The sequence below is a fragment of the Ictidomys tridecemlineatus genome, chromosome 4, assembly GCF_052094955.1.
Source record: "Ictidomys tridecemlineatus isolate mIctTri1 chromosome 4, mIctTri1.hap1, whole genome shotgun sequence".
In the NCBI taxonomy this organism is placed as follows: domain Eukaryota; kingdom Metazoa; phylum Chordata; class Mammalia; order Rodentia; family Sciuridae; genus Ictidomys; species Ictidomys tridecemlineatus.
In genome coordinates, this window is record NC_135480.1 from 177,704,151 (window position 1) to 177,722,697 (window position 18,547).

The 18,547-nt window shown below is 45.9% G+C and overlaps 1 protein-coding gene across 6 annotated transcripts in view; it reads right to left on the reverse strand.

Annotated features, from left to right (window-relative positions):
- Positions 1-18,547, reverse strand: part of Tbc1d2 (TBC1 domain family member 2) — a 47,253-nt gene that overhangs the window by 18,496 nt on the left and 10,210 nt on the right. For 4 of the 6 annotated variants that reach the window (XM_078047863.1, XM_078047865.1, XM_078047864.1 and 1 more), the window contains 3 exons: positions 17,983-18,127; positions 12,448-12,581; positions 5,377-5,570 (listed from right to left, as the gene is read on the reverse strand). In XM_078047863.1, the coding sequence (XP_077903989.1) occupies positions 5,377-5,570; positions 12,448-12,581; positions 17,983-18,127 (473 nt within the window). Of the gene's footprint in view, positions 1-5,376; positions 5,571-12,447; positions 12,582-13,141; positions 13,279-15,023; positions 15,100-15,455; positions 15,474-17,982; positions 18,128-18,547 lie in introns of those variants that run through there. The other 2 variants (XM_078047868.1, XM_078047867.1) reach the window with 2 other exon arrangements.

The following is an 18,547-nucleotide window of genomic DNA, read 5'->3' on the forward strand; positions in this document are numbered from 1 at the left end:
ACAGAGTGGCAGAGTGCCTTCAACTAAGCCCTGGAGCACAAAGAAGGTGAGAGATGGGGCTGGGGATGTGGCTCAAGCGGTAGCACACTCGCCTGGCATGCGTGCGGCCCGGGTTCGATCCTCAGCACCACATACCAACAAAGATGTTGTGTCCGCCGAGAACTAAAAAAAATAAATATTAAAAATTCTCTCTCTCTCTCTCTCTCTCTCTCTCTCTAACTCTCTCTTTAAAAAAAAAAAAAAGAAGGTGAGAGATGACCGAGCTGACAGGGGAGATCAGCATGGGGGAGTTAAAGATGGAAGACTTTTTTTACATGGTGCTGAGGATCGAACCCAGTGCCTCACACATGCTAGGCAAGCGCTCTGCCACTGACCACCTCAGCCCCAGATGGAAGACTTTTTAAATTCAATCCCCATTCATCCACCTAACTTTCCAGAGGGGGATCCTCCTGAAGGAAGCTCACAGGGAGCTGGAGTAGAGGCTTGGAGAAAGGGAAGAGCAGCTCAGAGCTGTGGGAGTCCTTGGGTGAGGCAGGGGGTGGGGTGGATGGTCCTACACACTAAACCAGCATGTCTGGAATGCTCAGAATGCAGCAGCCAGCTTCCCAGGACTCTGTGACAGAGATCAACATTCCTGTGGCTCCAGGATGGCTGGCAGCTTAGAACATTTTTGGGTTCAGTTGAGATCTGGAGATTTCCTTGGGTGACTGCCTGGTGAATTCACTAGACACTACTGTTCAGACTTGCTCTGGGTCAGATCCAGTGGGCATCTTTTCTCTAACTTTGAGACAGTGGAATCTAAAGTCATTTCATTACATCTGGCTGTCTGTGTGCAGTGCTGGGGATCAAACCCATTCATTCATCTATATCTATATCTATATCTATATCTATATCTATATCTATATCTATATCTATATCTATATCTATATCTATATCTATATCTATGTCTATCTATCTATCTCCATATATATATATTTAATTTCTGGTACTGAGGATTGAACCCAGGGTGGTTTGCCACTGAGCTACAGCACCAGCCCCCATCTCCAGCCCTTTTTATTTTGAGACAGGGTCTTGCTAAATTGCCCAGGTTGGCCTTGAACTTGCGATCCTACTGCCTCAGCTTCCTGAGTCACTGGGATTACAGGAATATGCCACTGCGCTGGTTGCAAGTTGTCATTTTATTTACATTTTTAAAAGTCAATAAACTATCTTTAAACAATAATCCTTTGTTTTATTAAAGCACTGATATTTTCATCGCTAAAATTAAGGTGGGTGGGTCCAAGAGAGACCAGGCAAAGGATCACCAGCTTTGGAGTCACATGGCCTCAGATCCTGCCTTGGTCATAGATGGTTTGAGTGTCCCCAGGGAATGTGTGTTGAAATTTAATCCCTATGGTGAGGTATTAAGAGGGTGGCATTTCCATATGTGGCTTTTTGGAGGTGCATAGGATTAGCTAAAGTATTAGGGTGGGGCCCCTGTGACTGGATCTGGGAAGCTTTATAAGAGGGAGAGAGACTAAAAGAGACACTGATACATGCAAATGCTCCCTGTCCCTTGCCATTGGGATGGCCTGTGCTGGTTGGGATTCTGCCACCGTAAATAATTAAATAAAGCAGCCTATCTCAGGTGCAGCAGCGTGGCATAAACAAAAACCCCACTCTGACCAACCCAGTCCCCATTCCAGACCTATGAGGGCTTTCCAAACGGGGGGGGGGGGCCTCAGGCTGAACCTTAGTTTTCCTGTAACTAGGATGGAGATGAAGACCCCCCTGCTCCATGCAGAGTTGCCCCAAGAATGAGAAAGCAAGTGTGTCCCCCCCCAGGCAAAAACAGCCAAGGTGCTTCGCAAGCCTCCCCCGAGGCTGTCTGAGCCCACAGCCAGGGACAAGTACTCTGAAGTCTCCAGCAGGAGTTCCAGGAAAGGGGCCACACAAGTCCCCACCACATTTCCTAAATTATGTCTTTACCAAGTAATCCCAGAGAGCCAAGGTGGCCCCACAGAACCCCAGAGGGGTTCGCCTTCCTGGCAGTGAACAGATGGCCAACACCACTGGACAACAGCCTGCCACCTGCCAGAGCAGATGGCTTTCAGGCTGGCTGCAGCTCTTCAGGCTTTAGTCACCTGGCCAGTCAGCCACCTGGCACCGACTCCTGCAGTCTGAACCTCTATGGGGCCAGCCCTGCAGGTGCCAGGACAGATAATGGCTTCCTGGGTATCAGAGTTGCCATGGTTCCATGTGACACAGGAAGGCGCAGGGGCACACTTATTTTTTTCCAAAGAACAGTCCTTTGCATCTAATCCTGGGCCATGAGACACAGGGGAGGGGCGCAGTTGGGTTGGGAGGGGCACCTGGACCTGGAGCAGAGGACCAGGGCCCTAGTTCTGGCTCTTCCTGTGGGTGACCTCAGGCAAGTCACCCAGCTTCTCTTAGACCCTCAAGCATGACTTTGTGAAAGGTCAGAAGCTCCAAAGGCAGACAGACAAGAGCCAAACTCTGGCCCAGCCCCCACAAAGCCTCAGGCATGTAGAAGCTCTCAGACCATCAGTCTCCTCTTCAGGAAAAGATGGTAACTGTCACGAGAACTAGAGATGACACACTGAGAGCCCTAGAACTGTGGTGGCACCATGGTCGATGCCAGCAGTTAATATGCTCAGATCATCTCTTCCCACTGAATAGTGAGGTCCCCGAGGGTAGGAAATTGATCCTCATTTGCCCTCTGCAGCGTCAGAGTTTGAAATACAAATTCTTACAGGGTCACTAACACCATTGGCAAGGGCTTCCTGACTGACTAAACTAGGTTAAGACCCCTGGCAGCCCATCTTAATGAAGTTAGTGGTACAAGACTCCTTTCTTTCCTACCACAGAGACACAGGAAATCATCTCACTGGGAAATCTAGGGGCTGCTTGCCCTCTGAGGAACTGGCCTGAGGTCCCCACCCAGCACTTGTAGTGTCCGCTGGACACCCAGAGGTTGAGCCAGGTCCCCTCTGCCCCACCTTCCTGTGTCTGCCCTTGGGTATAAGCCAGTCTCCTGCTCTCCTTCTCCTCTTTGATTTTGCTCTCTGGGGCAGGAATGAATGGAGACCCAGGCTCTCATGTCAGTGCTCTGGCCCCATGTGCATGCTTCCTGGAGGCCCTGATAGGCTCACTTGGCCACCTTCTGCATCCTGCTCCTTGTAAGACAAGAGGAATCAATGCTGAGGACCAGGAATGACACAGTAATATCCCACAGCTGCCTCTGCTGGGCAGCTGCAGGGTGCCGGGCACTGGCCTCCCGATCCAGACTCAGGGCTCTCCAGTAACTATGGCTACAACTCCATCCACACAAGAGCAAAGAGGCTGGAGCCATTGCTCATGGCCAGAATCTGGGCCTGTGCCGTCTCATGCGAAGGCCTGTGCTCAGAACCCAGTCTGAATGAAGTGCATGGGGGAGGGCTGGAGCATAGCAATCCTCAATCGAAGGCCACGCAAGGTTCAGTCCCCTCCACCACCTGTCCCAGAACAGAGCTGAGGTTTACTGGGAAGTTACCTAGTTTAAAAAAAAAAAAAAATCCAGATTTTTAAAAGACCTGAACAACTTCCTCGTGACCTTTCCTTCCGAACTTCAGGGAGTTGTCCACAGCCTGGGCAACCCTTACAAACCTCCAAAGTCTTGCCTTTGCTTATGGAAGGAAGGAGAGTCCTCCAGGAGACAGCAGTCAGGGCCAACCTGACTGCATCCAGCCTCCCAGGGCCTGTGGGCCACATCGAGCAACTCATCATTCCTTAGAAAGAAAGGCTAGACCAAGGCGGTGGCCCGTGTGTCCAGGAATAAGGGGAGACGTGGGGAAGGCCGAGGCTACATTAGCCAGAGCCTCTCCCTCTGGGACTTCAGTGCACTAGTCCAGGGAGCAGGCAGCTGCTGCGGTTCAGCTCAGTGCTCTCTCGGCTCTCAGAAGCACGAAGCAGCCTCATGACAGGAACACCAAGATGGCGGAGAGAAGAGAGGCTGAGGCAGAAGGAAGACCTGAGTTCCCACATCACCGCCACGGCCCCGCAGCGGTATCAGAGGGGATTTCACAAGCTCTAATTATGTCTTGGAACGTTGATTTGTTTAAACCAACACCTGTCCCTGCCATGAAACACAGGTCCTAGAAAGGTGGCCTCTGTCCTTCTCGCTGTTCTTTCCCAGCATGGACAACACTGCACTTACCTCACAGGCCCTCAGGAAAGACTTGGTGAATACACAAATGAATTGGGAACATAGGAACAAGTGAGCCTTTCCCGTTGCCAGCTACTTTACTGAATGTAACCTCTGACCTACAGCAATGAAACCTCTGTCAGTTCCCCTGAGATCTGCTCACAGGGGTCACTGCTCTGAGGCAGGAAAGGAGCAAAACTAGGTAAGTAGAGCATTTTTCTGGATTGTTTTCTCCAAAAACAGAGCAGAAAGGAAAAAAAAAAAGAAAAAAGAAAGAGAGGATATCCATGAATGGGTAAAATACATTCCCCACAACTCCCCAGTCTGTAGCTACGGAGCTACAGCCAGTAAGTGGAACAGCAAGGAACTGAGGCCAAGCTCCAACACAAACGCTTAGACCTTCCTCCCAGAGGAAGACGAGTCTGGGCTCTCAGTGAGGCAGCTCCTGAGGCCCCCAGGTCTCCCACTTAGGATTTAGGGTAATAGTAGTGCTCCCTGAGTTGCTTTTACCATGCTAACGAGAGGCTCCTGCCCAGCGCGGCAGCCCCCCTGTATCCCTGCCATGATCCACCCACTCCTCCATGAAGTAGCCCGAGCACTCCATTTCCTCTGGGCTGAACTTCTGAACAATCTGAATGTGTCTGGCTGTGTGGGGTCTGTTTCCACATGGCCTCGTGGCTCTTCCTTCTGTAACTCCCATCATGAACTTCTCACTATGTTAAGTCTGAATCTTCCTCCTTGTCACTGTACAAGTGGCCCTGGCTCAGCCCTGGGCCACACCCTGCCAGCTTTCTCCATCCTCCAAGAGTCCTTCAGGTATCTGCATCCAGCAGTCACTGCCAGCTCAGGTCCACGGTCCCCCAGTTCTGTCAGTGACCCCTCCCAAGACCCTGCATCCAGAAAACCCCCTCCAAACACGGCCCTTCCTCAGGTGTTGGGTCTGAACATGATCCAAGAGACAATTATTAAAGTAGTTCTCCAGAGATCCCTGCTCTTGGTGGCCATTTATCACAGAGTTTGAGTGACAGCACGTCCCTGAGTAATCAACAACGGGATGCATTTTCAACCTCATGCAGTTGGTCCTCTAAAGACCACAGACTGGCCGGCTGTGCATCACCTTGAGCTGTCCATCTCCATAGGGCTCCCAGCCAGGGGGCCTCTGGGCCCGAGGCCTGCAGGGAAGCAGGGCTCACCTTCTGGGACTTTAACTCCTTGGTTAGCACCTCCACCTGCTGCTCCAACGCTACCACCTTCTCCTGGGCAGTTCGGTTCCGTAGCCCTTCAGAAAAGAAGGGGAAGGTGTTGCTCTGGCACTTGGTTTTCTGCGTGAGACAGGTGGTCAGGGAAAACTTGGGTGCAGGTTTCGGAGAATCCGCTGGCTCTTTCCCTGTCCAAGAGGAGAAATGCTGAGGTTAGGCTCCGTCCAGACTGTTCTCGAAGGAGTGGACTGTTTCCCAAGGACTCGGCCTCAGCAGCACCTGAGGGCACTCTGTTGGCTGAGCCATTCTGCCCATTCTGTGTCCTGTCCTCCGACCCCGACCCTCATGGGTCTGTCATCCCACCCGGCTGGGGCAAAGTCCTCAGGCACAAACCTTACAACATTTTGCTTCTCACTACAGAATCCCACCTCTACCCTCTGGGTGACTTTCAAAGCAGATCTATCTGTTGATAGCAGCTTGGGATGAACAGCTACTCTACATTCTTGCTCCAGAAAGCAGTTCAAGCTCTCTTTGATTCTTATTGCAAGCTAAGTCAGGAGACAGGGTTCCCACAGTTGATGGCCTCAAAGCTGCCTGGTCCTTTTTTAAAAAAATGTTTTTTTCAGTTGTAGATGGACACAATACTTTTATTTATGTTTATGTGGTGCTGAGAATCGAACCCAGTGCCTTACATGTACTAGGCAAGCACTCCACCACTGAGCCCAGCCCCAGCCCTGCATAATTCTTTTATTTCTTCTAGAGCTGGCACCAGCAGCCTACAGTCCACAGACCAAATCTAGCCCACAGCCCACTTTGGTAAATAAAATTGTATTAAAACACAGCCAAGCCCGTGGTCACATTTGTCCATGGTTGCTTTCACTTCACAAAGGGAAAGCTGAGCACTTGCAAGCCTCAACGTTTACTTATAGAAAAGTCTCCTTACAGAAAATATTTGCCAACCATTGTTTTTAAGTCACTAACCTGTATTCTTTTTTTTTTTTTTGGTTTTTGGTGGTTTGGGGGATTGAACCCAGGCCTTATGCATGTTATCAAGTGTTCTACCAGTGAGCTACACCCCCAGCCATTTTTTATTTTTATTAAATCGACAAGGTTGACCTCAAAATTGAGATCCTCCTGCCTCCGCCACCTGAGTTGCTAAGATTAAAGGCATGTGCCATTACACCAGGCTCTAAACTATATTCTTGAATCAAATTGAACATCAAAGAATCATTCTCATTGTCTGTCCCATCCCATACACTCCCATGCTTTGGGACACTGCCATTGGCCTACACCCAGGACATTCAGTGACACAATTACATGGTCAAGGGACATGAAGAAGCATGTTCACACAGGACAAACGTCATTACTTGTTATGAAGTCCTAGCACAGAAATTCCCTCAGCCCTCTGTGCTAGGTAAAGCTGTTTTGATTCTTCTAAGAAAATGTGTCTTTACATTTCCTCTAAAAACTGGAACAAGACAAGGATGCCCTCTTTCACTACGTCTATTTAACACAGTTCTTGAAACACTGTCCAGAGCAATTAGACAGATGAAACAAATTAAAGGGATACAGATAGGTAAAGAAGAACTCAAATTAGTACTATTTGCTGATGATATGATTCTATACCTAGAAGACCCAAATTCCACCAGAATACTTCTAGAACTAGTAAATGAATTCAGCAAAGTAGCAGGATATAAAATCAATACCCATAAATCAAAGGCATTTTTGTATATCAGCGACAAATTCTCTGAAAGGGAAACAAGGAAAACTACCCTATTTACAATACCCTCAAAAAAAAAATACTTGGAAATCAACTTAATGAAAGAGGTGAAAGACCTCTATAATGAAAACTACAGAACACTAAAGAAAGAAATTAAAGAAGACCTTAGAAGATGGAAAGATCTACCTTGTTCTTGGATAGGCAGAATTAATATTGTCAAAATGACCATACTAGTGCTGGGGTTGTGTGGCTCAGCGATAGAGCACTTGCCTATCACATGTGAGACCTTGGGTTCAATTCTCATCACCACATATAAATAAATAAAATAAATGTCCACTGACAACTAAAAAAAAAATTTTTAAATGACCATACTACCAAAAGCACTATCTATATTTTATGCAATCCCAATCAAAATCCCAATGACATTCCTCATAGAAATAGAAAAAGCAGTCATGAAATTCATCTGGAAAAATAAAAGACCCAGAATAGCTAAAACAGTCCTTAGCAAGAAGAGTGAAGCAGGTAGCATCACTATACCAGATCTTAAACTATACTACAGAGCAATAGTAACAAAAACAGCACAGTATTGGCACAAAAAATAGACTTGTAGAACAATGGTACAGAATAGAGGACACAGAGACTAACGCACATAATTACAGTTTTCTTATATTAAACAAAGGCGCCAAAAACATACACTGGAGAAAAGATAGCCTCTTCAACAAATGGTGCTGGGAAAACTGGAAATCCATATGCAACAAAATGAAATTAAGCCCCTATCTCTTACCATGCACAAAACTCAACTCAAAGCAGATCAAGGACCTAGGAATTAAACCAGAAACACTGCGCCTATTAAAAGAAAAAGTAGTCCCCAATCTCCATTATGTTGGATTAGGCCCCGACTTCCTTAATAAGACTCCTATAGCACAAGAATCAAGAAATGGGATAGATTCAAATTAAAAAGCTTCTTCTCAGCAAAAGAAACAATCAGTGAGATGAATAGAGAGCCTGCAGCATGGGAACAAATTTTTACTACTTGCACAAAAGATAGAGCACTAATCTCTAGGATATATAAAGAACAAAAAAATCTTAACACCAAAATAAATAAATAAAAAACCCAATCAATAAATGGGCCAAGGAGCTGAACAGACACTTCTCAGAAGATAATATATAAGCAATCAACAAATATATGAAAAAATGTTCAACATCTCTAGCAACTAGAGAAATGCAAATCAAAACTACTCTATCATCTCACTCCAGTCAGAATGGCAGCTATTAAGAATACAAACAGCAATAAGTGTTGTCGAGGATGTGGGGAAAAAGGCACACTAACATATTGTTGGTGGGACTGCAAATTGGTACAGCCAATATGGAAAGCAGTACGGAGATTGTTTGGAAACTAGGAATGGAACCACCATTTGAGCCAGCTATCCCTCTCCTCAGTGTATACCCAAAGGACTTAAAAACAGCATACTACAGGGACACAGCCATATTAATGTTTATAGCAGCGCAATTCACAATAGCTAAACTGAGGAACCAACCTAGATGCCCTCCAGTAGATGAATGAACAAAGAAATGCAATACACACACACACACACACACACACACACACACACATACATACACACACAATGGAATGTTACTCAGCAATAAAAGAGAATAAAACCATGGCATTTGCAGGTAAATGGATGGAGTTAGAGAATATGATGCTAAGTGAAGTTAGCCAATTCCCCAAAACCAAATACTGAATGTTTTCTCTGATATAAGGAGAATGATTCATAGTGGGGATTGGAGGGGGAACAAGGGAGGATTAGATGAACTCTAGATGGAGCAAAGGGGTGGGAGGGGAAAGGAGGGGAAATGCGGTAGGAAAGGCGGTGGAATGAGATGGTCATTGTTACCCTAAGTACATGTATGAAGACACGAATAGTGTGAATATACTTTGTGTACAACTAGAAATATGAGAAATTGTGTTCTATATGTGTAATATGAACTGTAATCCATTCTGCTGTCATATATAACAAGTAAAATAAAAAATAAATTTAAAAATCTAAAAAATATTTAGAGAATAGCTGGGTTGAGTTGTAGTGCATCCCCTCACCCCTTCCTGCCGGTGCTATTTGGTTGTTGACACAATCAACCACATCAACTCTGGGCTGTTGTTTTTGGAGACTGACAGGAAACTTTGCATTTCATTGAGGTTTCAACCACAGCTATGAGTCTAGCACTCAGTTGCACTGAATTTTTCTCCCATGGATTTAATAGAATACATTTGAATTAATTTCACAACCTGCCAATGTTAATGTCTCAATATGAATAAAACACTTGAGTAAGTCAATTTCTTTTCCAAGTCTACACATTTATATATTTTAGCTATCATTTTAAGTTTTGTTGTCCAGTTAAGTAAAACCGAATAAATAAAGGATTTTCCTCAAAAATCAATAAAAAGCCTCTTTAGCTTAAAAAAAAGAAAAGAAAATGTATCTTTAGTCTAATGGACACTGGAAACACACTAGCTACCTGCATCCCCTGTTGTTGGCTGCTGGGAAGTTCAGCACCACATCTGTTCCCCACCTTTAGGTGCTTTCTTAAGATCTTAACAGGATCTTATGTAAATTTCCTAGCCTAAATGACTTGTTTTTTTTCCTGATATGCATTTTAGTAAACTATCACCAATCATTTTTTGGACTTAGGTGCTAAGATGTTAAAAAATAAGGACGTGGTGAGGGACCCAGGATAGGTGACAGGCAGGGGTTGGAGGAAGGACTAAATGTCCTCGTGTCCTCCTGGAGGCCAGGCTGGGTGCAGCCAAATAAGGAATTACTCTTTGTAGGTAACAGAACCCACATACCTCTCAGCCTCATTGGGTGCAAGAGAGAGTGATCTTGTTCCAGATCTAAGAGAAATTCAGCTGTGCAGGTACAAAGTGGAGTGCAGAGCTCAGAGGACGCAGAGCCTCCTTCCCGGTTCTGTCCAGGAGCACAAGAGCTCCCTGCAGCCCAGTGGCCCTCTGACTACACCACTGTCCACCAACCCTGAGGGTAAGCTGGGGAGGGACCACTGTTCCCATTTGGTAGTCAGAGATAACAAGCCTCGGGCAGTGGTTTGGATTGGTGCCCTAGGATGTTATGGGAGTGCCCCTAGAGTGACTGGGAGGGTGGGGCAGGGTGAAAGGAGCAGAGGGGCCCAGATTCCTATCCCTGTTTCAACTGTGCTTTGTATATTAGATTTTATTTGGGGGTCAAAGTGTCATGGCAGTGAAGATGTACACATACTCCTCAATTTATGTGTTGATTATGTCCTGATAAACTCATTCTAAGTTGAAAACAGCATATACAGAAAATGCATGTAGTTCACCCGACCTATGAAACAGCCCAGTTTAGGGACACAGTGCACTGTGTCCCCTCATGATCATATGGCTTTCCAGGAGCTGGGGCTCATTGCTACTGCTCTGTGTTGAGTGACAGTATCATACTGCATATTGCTAGTCAGGGAAGACATCAAAGTAGTTCAGCAATTTAAGCTCTTGTCTAAAATGCACAAAGCCCTAGGTTCAATCCACAGTTCCTTAAAAGAAAAAAAAAAAAGTAAGATTCAGTTTCTACTGGATTCACATTACTCTAGGTCTCTTGTAAAGACGAGAATTTTAAGTTGAACCATCGTAGGTCAGGGACCACTTCTAGTTTTAAAAACCACTAATTTAGATGAGGCAGCGGGCAGCCAGGGGGCCAGAAGGCTTGGCCTCAATCCTGGTCTGTCACTCACTGTGTGGTCATGAGCAAGTCACTCCACTTTTATGTGCCTCAGTTTCCTTAGTTATCACAGGAGGATAGCAACAGTATCTACAGTGCCAGTTGCTGTAAGGATTTACAGGTCCATGTGGTTTAAATACTTAACACATGCACATGAATGAAACCTGAAAGATTCTGCTAAATGAAAGGAGCCAGTTACAAAGGAAGGGCCACAAGTTATAGATTAGTTAGTTTGTTATTAGTCTTGTTGGTTTGAGACAGCACTGACTTCTTTGTGGACTGGTCACTGTGATCTCCAGGAGCCTTATGGGTACTGGGTGCTGCAAAGGGACACCAGGTCCAGGGTCACCTTACACAGCCCAAGGTCATCTCTGCCTTAAGAAGACCCCACACTGTTGCTGTCTTAGCTGGTTTTCTCCCAGTTGACTCTAGTGTAACATACATTCTAAGGGTACCAATGCCAATTCAAGAAGCCAACCCTCTCTGATGGTATGGGGCATTCACATTTTGTGACAGAAACTATGAAAGGCTGTGTCAACCTAAAGGTGCCTTGTTCCACTTCTTCAGGCAGATCTGGTTTTAACTGTCCCAGGAATTACCCTGTGCATAAATTGAGGAGTATCTGTACATCCTCACTTACCACTAAGTGGTACAGTGTGACTGAGGATGCAGCTCAGTGGTAGTACACTGGTACTTGCCTACCATATGCAAGGCCCTGGGTTCAATCCCACCAGGGGGTGGGGAAGTGCAGTCAGTGGGTGTTAAATCTTGTGTGTGTATGTTTTATATAAAAATATATTTTATTTTATTTATTTATTTTGTTACTGGGGATTGAATCCAGGGCACTTAACTACTGAGCCACATCTCCAGCCCTTATTTATTTATTTATTTATTTATTTATTTATTTGATGGTAGTTGGACCTTTATTTTATTTATTTTTATGTGGTGCTAAGGATCAAATTCAGTGCATTATACATGGCAGGCGAGCACTCTACCACTGAGCCACAACCCCAGCCCCTCTTTTTTTATATTTTATTTAGTTGCTTAGGGCCTCACTAAATTGCTGAGGCTGGCTTTGAACTCGCGATCCTCCTTGCCTCAGCCTCTGCAACTGCTGGCATCATAAGTGTGCGCCACTGCACCCGACAAAATCCTGCTCTGTATCTTTTATCACCAAAAAAAGGAAGAAAAAAAGAGAAAAAAAAAATCACTGTTCTTCAACCTCTGGAAATCCAGGAGAAGGAGTGACCTAGAGAATTTGGTCTTTGACACACACTGATGGACTGAATGTTCGTACCCCCAGGTTGAAGCCCTAATCCCCAATGTGACAGGGTCAGGAGGCAGGGCCTTTGTGAAGTGATCAGTGGAACCCCATGATAGGATTGGTGCCCTCAGGAGAAGAGGAAGGGACCACAGCTCTCTTTCAGCCTGGAAGAGGGTCCTTACCAGACACTGCATCTGCAGCATCTTGATCTTGGACTTCCCAGCCTCCATTCAGCTGTGAGAAATAAGTGGCACTAGGCCACACAGTTATGGCTAAGTCAGACACACGCCTGGCAAGGAAGAGGGAGAGCACTCATCTATTCAGACGCTCACCTGGGGTGCCAGGATCCAGGCCTGAGGCCTGCTCCCCACTCTGAGGCTCCGCACTCTGTGGAGAGTCTTCTGTTAGAGATCCGTGGCCTGTTCCTGGCACCTGCTTGTTGCCACGGATATGGTGCATGGTGTTTCTGAAAGGAGAAGTGAGGAGCGTGAGGCTGACACCCTTCCTGTGCCTGATGGAACTCAGGCCTCACCCCCAGTCACACATTCCATTCCCAGTCCCCTCCCCTCTCACTCACCCCTTCCACACCCAGCATGGCTTAGATAAGCCTCACTCCCTCTCCCCCAACCCTGTGGCTGAACTGTGCACTTCATGCTTGCCTGTTGTTTATGGGTGGATACAGAATGCCTACAACAGTGCCTGAAATATAGAAGTGCTTCATACCTATGTGTTGAACAAATATTGAATGGACTTGCTGAACTAACTTTCTAGAAACCTCCATCTGACCTCAGAACTACCTGACTCAAAAACCACTGATGGCTCCCAGTTCTGCTGGGATATACTGCAAGCACCTCCTGGCATTCTCATCCCTCACCCCTTTGCTCCTTCCCCTCTCAGATCTGTCCTCTCTGTACCCTCTACTGACTCAGTCTCCAAGGAATTTATTATGTTTCATGATTTGGCCAAGTACTGGTCTAGGCTGAGGCTCCATGGTATCAATTTCTTTAAGAATTTGGCACTAAGTACCTGGCACTGGGGTGGGCATGCCCAGGCTCAGTGGTTTCCAGAAGGTACAAGGCATCACTGAAGGCCTCTTGAGAGCACAGTCCACAGACATTCACAATGAGCCATGTGAAAAGACAGCTCTCCTGAGTTTATTTTCCCTTGCAAAGAGATAAAAGCAGATATAGTCTAAAACTGACAGCAAGGGAGAGAAGGTGATTAAAGGAGTTGACTATGTCAGTTTTTTCAAACTGTAGGTTATGCCCTGTTGGTAGATTATCAAATCAGTTCGGTGTCGTGACTAGCACTTTTAAAATGAAATAAAAAAATATCATAGTGTTATATTTTGTGAATTACATGTATATGTACCGAGCTATAACAAAAAATGCATTTCTGTTGGGCATGGGTGTGTCATTGTGTATACCTGTAATCCCAGTGATTCAGGAGGCTGAGACAGGAGGATCATAAGTTCAAGCCCAGCCTCAGCAACTCAGCAAGGCCCTTAGCAACTTAGTGAGACTCTCTCTCAAAATAAAAAAATAAAAAGGGCTAGGGATGTGGCTGAGTGGCAAAGTACCCTTTGGGTTCAAATCTCAATATTAAAAAAAATGCATTTCTTACTATGGTCAACAGTTTGAAAAACACCACACTAAGGAGATCTAGTGGGTGGCAGTAAAGAAGAGGATGTGAAAGTCTCCACAGCCATGTGAAGGATCTGACTTTGTTCTATTGTCCCGGTGTGTGATACTCACTTCTATTAATATGACAGACACATCACTTTGAAGAGCTTTCATTCCACAAATATCTAGATGTTGAATAAATATAAAACCAAGTTTTAAAACACTTAGCTCAAATCCTAGAAAAAGAAGGGGAATCCCCCAAGGACTTGAAACTTCAGTGGGAATGGAAAGGAAGATGAATGTAAATTAGATTGCTGTTCTGCAAATATTAACTACCTTGCTATACCATGATGGGAGAACAGCACTTCCTCCTACTCTAGATGTTTGGTGGAATTCACCAGTGAAGACACCTGGTCCTGAGGTTTTGTTGTGGGGAGGGATGGTGACTGGGGATAGAACCCACAGAGCCCAGAACCTCGCACATGCCAGCTAAATGCTCTAACACTCAGCTACAACCCCAGCCCCTTTTATTTTTAGTTCTGAAATAGTTTCTAACTAAGTGGCCCAGGCTGGCCCCAAACTTATGATCCTCTGGCCTCCAACGCCTGAGGAGCTGGGAGTACAGGTGTGTGTCATCATACCTGGCCTGAGTTATTTTATATTATAAATTCAATTTCTTTACTATTTACAAGGTCTTTGCAGATTTTCTATTTCTCTTTGAGTCAGATCTGGTAATTTGTGTCTAATAATCCATTGTATCCAAGTTATCAAATTTGTTGGCATACATAATTGTTCATAGAATTCCTTATATTCCTTTTTATTTCTGTAAGATCAGTAGTAATGCCTCTTCTTTTGTTCCTGACTTTAGTAATTTGAACTTTGTCCTTTTTCTTGTCCCATCTATCTAAAGGTTTGTTGATTTTGTTAATCTTTTCAAAGAAAAACCATTTGGTTTGAAATTTAAGTTTTAAAACCCCGGGTATAGTCAGATCCAGAATAAGAACTAGAATGAGACTATACTTTCATGGATTGATGGAAGGTAAAATTCATCAGTTAATTATGAGCAGAAAAGAAATTAAAATTCAGCACTCTTAGTACTTGACCTTGGAATTTGCTCTCACACTCCTTTTGCCCTGTATTACTAAGGGGCCCTGACTCCTTGGCTCAGCTACTTCCCCTTCCTAGTTCTTACTCTCCCCATGTAAAAATTAAGGAGTGGTGGGTACACTAAAAGAATAGCAATGCTGGGTGTGGTGACACACACCTGCAATCCCAGCTACACACACCTGCAATCCCAGCTACTCAGGAGGCCAAGGCAGGAGGATCACAAGTTTGAGGGCAGCCTCAGCAACTTAGTGAGACCTAGTTTCAAGAAGGTAAACAAAAAAGCGAGAAGGAGAGAATAATGACGACCATGATGGGAGCTGCTACTTATATCACTTTGTGCTGAGCCCTGTCATACGGATTTCATAAACCATACGCCACATAAATTGGAAAGGGAGCCAGGAGCACATCCCTGGAGCCAGAGGCACTTAAGGGTGGGGTAATTATCATTGTTGCCAACATTTCCTCTTGCCCCAGAATGGCAGCCTCCCTAATAAGTCCCAGGACATGTGAGTAGTCATCCCTGGGGTGTGGAAGAAACCCCAACTTTAGGGCAGCAAAGGGCCTTCTGAGCCCTATTCGCATGTATCTCCCCTGGGATGGGAGTGCTCTACCTTCAGACAGGGCTGCTGGCCGCTGCTCTTCTAAGCCAGTGTTTCTTGGAAGAGATCTCTGTTTCATACAGGTACCAACTTCACTTGGAGCAATTTGTAGAGCATTTTCTGTGCAGGTCTACTCCATTCTGAAAGGCCTAGCCAGCACTGCACTGATGGTTATAGAGGCTTATACACAAGGAATAACGTTGGGCCAGTCAGTTTCCTTCCTGAGCCTCAGTTTGCTCATCGCCATGGGGGCAATGAACATATCTGCACCAAACACTGGCTGGGCCCCTCCATGGGCCAAGTTCTAAGCCAAAACACTATAAGGCATTTCACTCATTTCATCCGTGAAACAGTTCAATGAAATAAGCACTATGGTCAGACCCACCGGTCGAGCAGAACTGAGATCCCAAGGGGACCAGCAACCAAAACCACAGAGCTGGTAGGTGGCAGCCGAGCGTCAGACCTGAATGTCTAACTCCTCGGCTCGAGAGCTTAACCACGCAATGACACCACTTCACAGATCTGTCCAGACAGCCGGATGAGAGCATAAAGCATCCCACACAGTGGTCAGGAAGCTCCCTAAGCCCTTCCCCTGGTATGACTTGCACTCACCGCAGCACCCATGACAAGCTCCCAAACCTGCCAGGGCAAAGGCAGCTCTGCTCTTACATCAGAACTTATCTCTGGTCTTATCCAAGGGCTGCTGGGGCTCTCAGCAGTCAGGCACTCCTCTTGCTTCATGCCTGTGGCTATCACAAGTTACAGGAGGGAAGTGACTGAGCGATGCTCTGAAATTTCCTTCCCTTCTCAGTCTCTGTGTTTTCTCTGTGCCATTTCTGTTGCTGTGGCTTCCACCAGCATGAACCCAGCCTAATCTTGGTGAGCTGCCCTGGGTGCACACTGCCTGGGTGGCAGGCCTCCCCTTTACCCAGCATGCTCCTAGTGCACCCAGTTCCTCTCAGCTTCTCAAGAGGGACAGTCCCCTGCAGCATATCCCCCTGGCCCACGCACCTGGGGGGCTCAACCAGACTACACATGACCCCAAGACACTAGCTCCAGCTCCCATCTCTCCTCAGGCTCCAGGGCTTCCTGTCTAAATGTCGTTGGGGTAGCTCTGCCTCCAGCCAGCAACCCCAAAGGACACTCACTCATCATCTTTCCTCTGACACCTGCTTCTCTCCTAGGAAGGGTCACACACAGTTGGGGCCCCTAATCCAAGTCCAGTGAGCAATCTATTCTGTCTTCTAAGAGGTCCCAGTGTGTCCAAAGTCCACAGAGAACACAGACGCCCAAACAGGATCAGCATTGGGCATAGTTTGCATTCCTGAAAGTTTCTTTTCCTTTAACTAGAGCAACTACGGCAGCTGCGGAAAGGATTTATAACAGGATTGTGATTGCCAAGTCCAGTTCTAGAGCAGTTTGCATGCATTCAGCCACTCAGACCGACATGAACCTTAAGAGGCAATCACTGCTGTGCTTACAGGAACTAACAAGGTTACTAAAGCACAGAGAAAGCAAACAATTTGTCAAGGGCAGCACAGCTCATGACTGACAGTGCCAGGATCCAAACACAAGCACTTTGGCCCCAAGGCCCAGTCCATACTGCTATCTTTTGTGTGTATGTGGGGGGGAGGGGCGGTATACCAGGGAACTCAGGGGCACTCAACCACTGAGCTACATCCCCAGCCCTATTTTAGATTTTATTTAGAGACAGGGTCTCACTGAGTTGCTTAGCACTTTGCTTTTGCTGAGGCTGGCTTTGAACTCATGATCCTCCTGCCTCAGCCTCCTGAGCCCCTGGGATTACAGGTATATGTTACTGCACCCAGTTCATACTGCTATCTTTTTATGCAGTTTAAAATAAAGCCTGACACTGGGAAAGGGTATATGTAATACAGTATTAAGTGAAAAACACAGTTCACATCTGCTTAGCATACAATAAGTTGCACATGATAAGAGAATAATTTAACACAGACATTCTGAAACTATCACATTATAATTCCAGGTACCTGGGAGGCTGAGGCAGGAGAATCTCAAGTTTGAGGCCAGCCAAGGCAATTTAGCAAGACCCTGTCTCAAACTAAAAAATAGGAAGGGCAGGGGTTGTAGCTCAGTGGTAGAGAACTGGTCTAGCCCAAGCTAAGCCCTGGGTCCAATCCCCAGTACTATGGGAAAAAAATTGCTAAGAATGTCTGTCCGGGTTATAGAATTATGAGTAAGTCATTCATTATTTCCTTTCAGAAGTTTCTAATTTCCTACAATGGACATGTACTACTTTTTATCCCCCTTTTTATTGGTGAATTATAATTATACATAACAGTGGAATTCATTTTTACATATTTGTACATGAAGGCAATATAACAATATAATTTGGTCAATGGTACTTCTTTTCGGATCAGTATTCTAAATGATATAATTAACTGAAACTAAAACCCGTGACTGTCCATCCCCCCACCTCCCTGCAAAACCCCACCAGGTCAGGCTCCACAGAAAGGGGCTGCTGGGGTCAGGACAGCCCTGGGGCCCCACTGGCACTTACTGTATTTCAGTTCCCAGGTGCTTGAGGGAGATGTTCTGAAGGGCCAAGGGCATGGCGGGGACAGGTTGCAAGGCAGCTGCTGCACCCACTAACCCAGTGGGTGTTTTCACAGGGCAGAACTCCTTCAGCTCTGCTTCCTCTTGCCCTGGGGAGCCAAGGACAGAAAAATCAATCCCCAGGACTCTGCACTAGGAAACACTTAGTCCAGGGCTATGGCTCATCTCTGAACAACATCAGGGAGGGTGTGTGCAGCTGCACAGTCAGCGAGTATCCACCATAGGTTAAAAGCAGCACTTTGTGCTGCATGTTCTGAAGCCATTTTGCTAGGGACACCTTCCTAGAAACCCCTTAAAAACATGCAGAACTGCAGACCATTCTACATCTGAGAATCCATACTAAATAATTCTGCATGCCTGTATTCCCAGTGACTCAGGAGGCTGAGGCAGGAGGACCACAAGTTCAAGGCCAGCCTCAGCAACATAGCAAGGCCCTGTCTCAAAATAAAATTTTAAAAACTAGGGCTGTAACTCAGTAGTACAGTGCTTGCTTAGAATGCACAAGATTC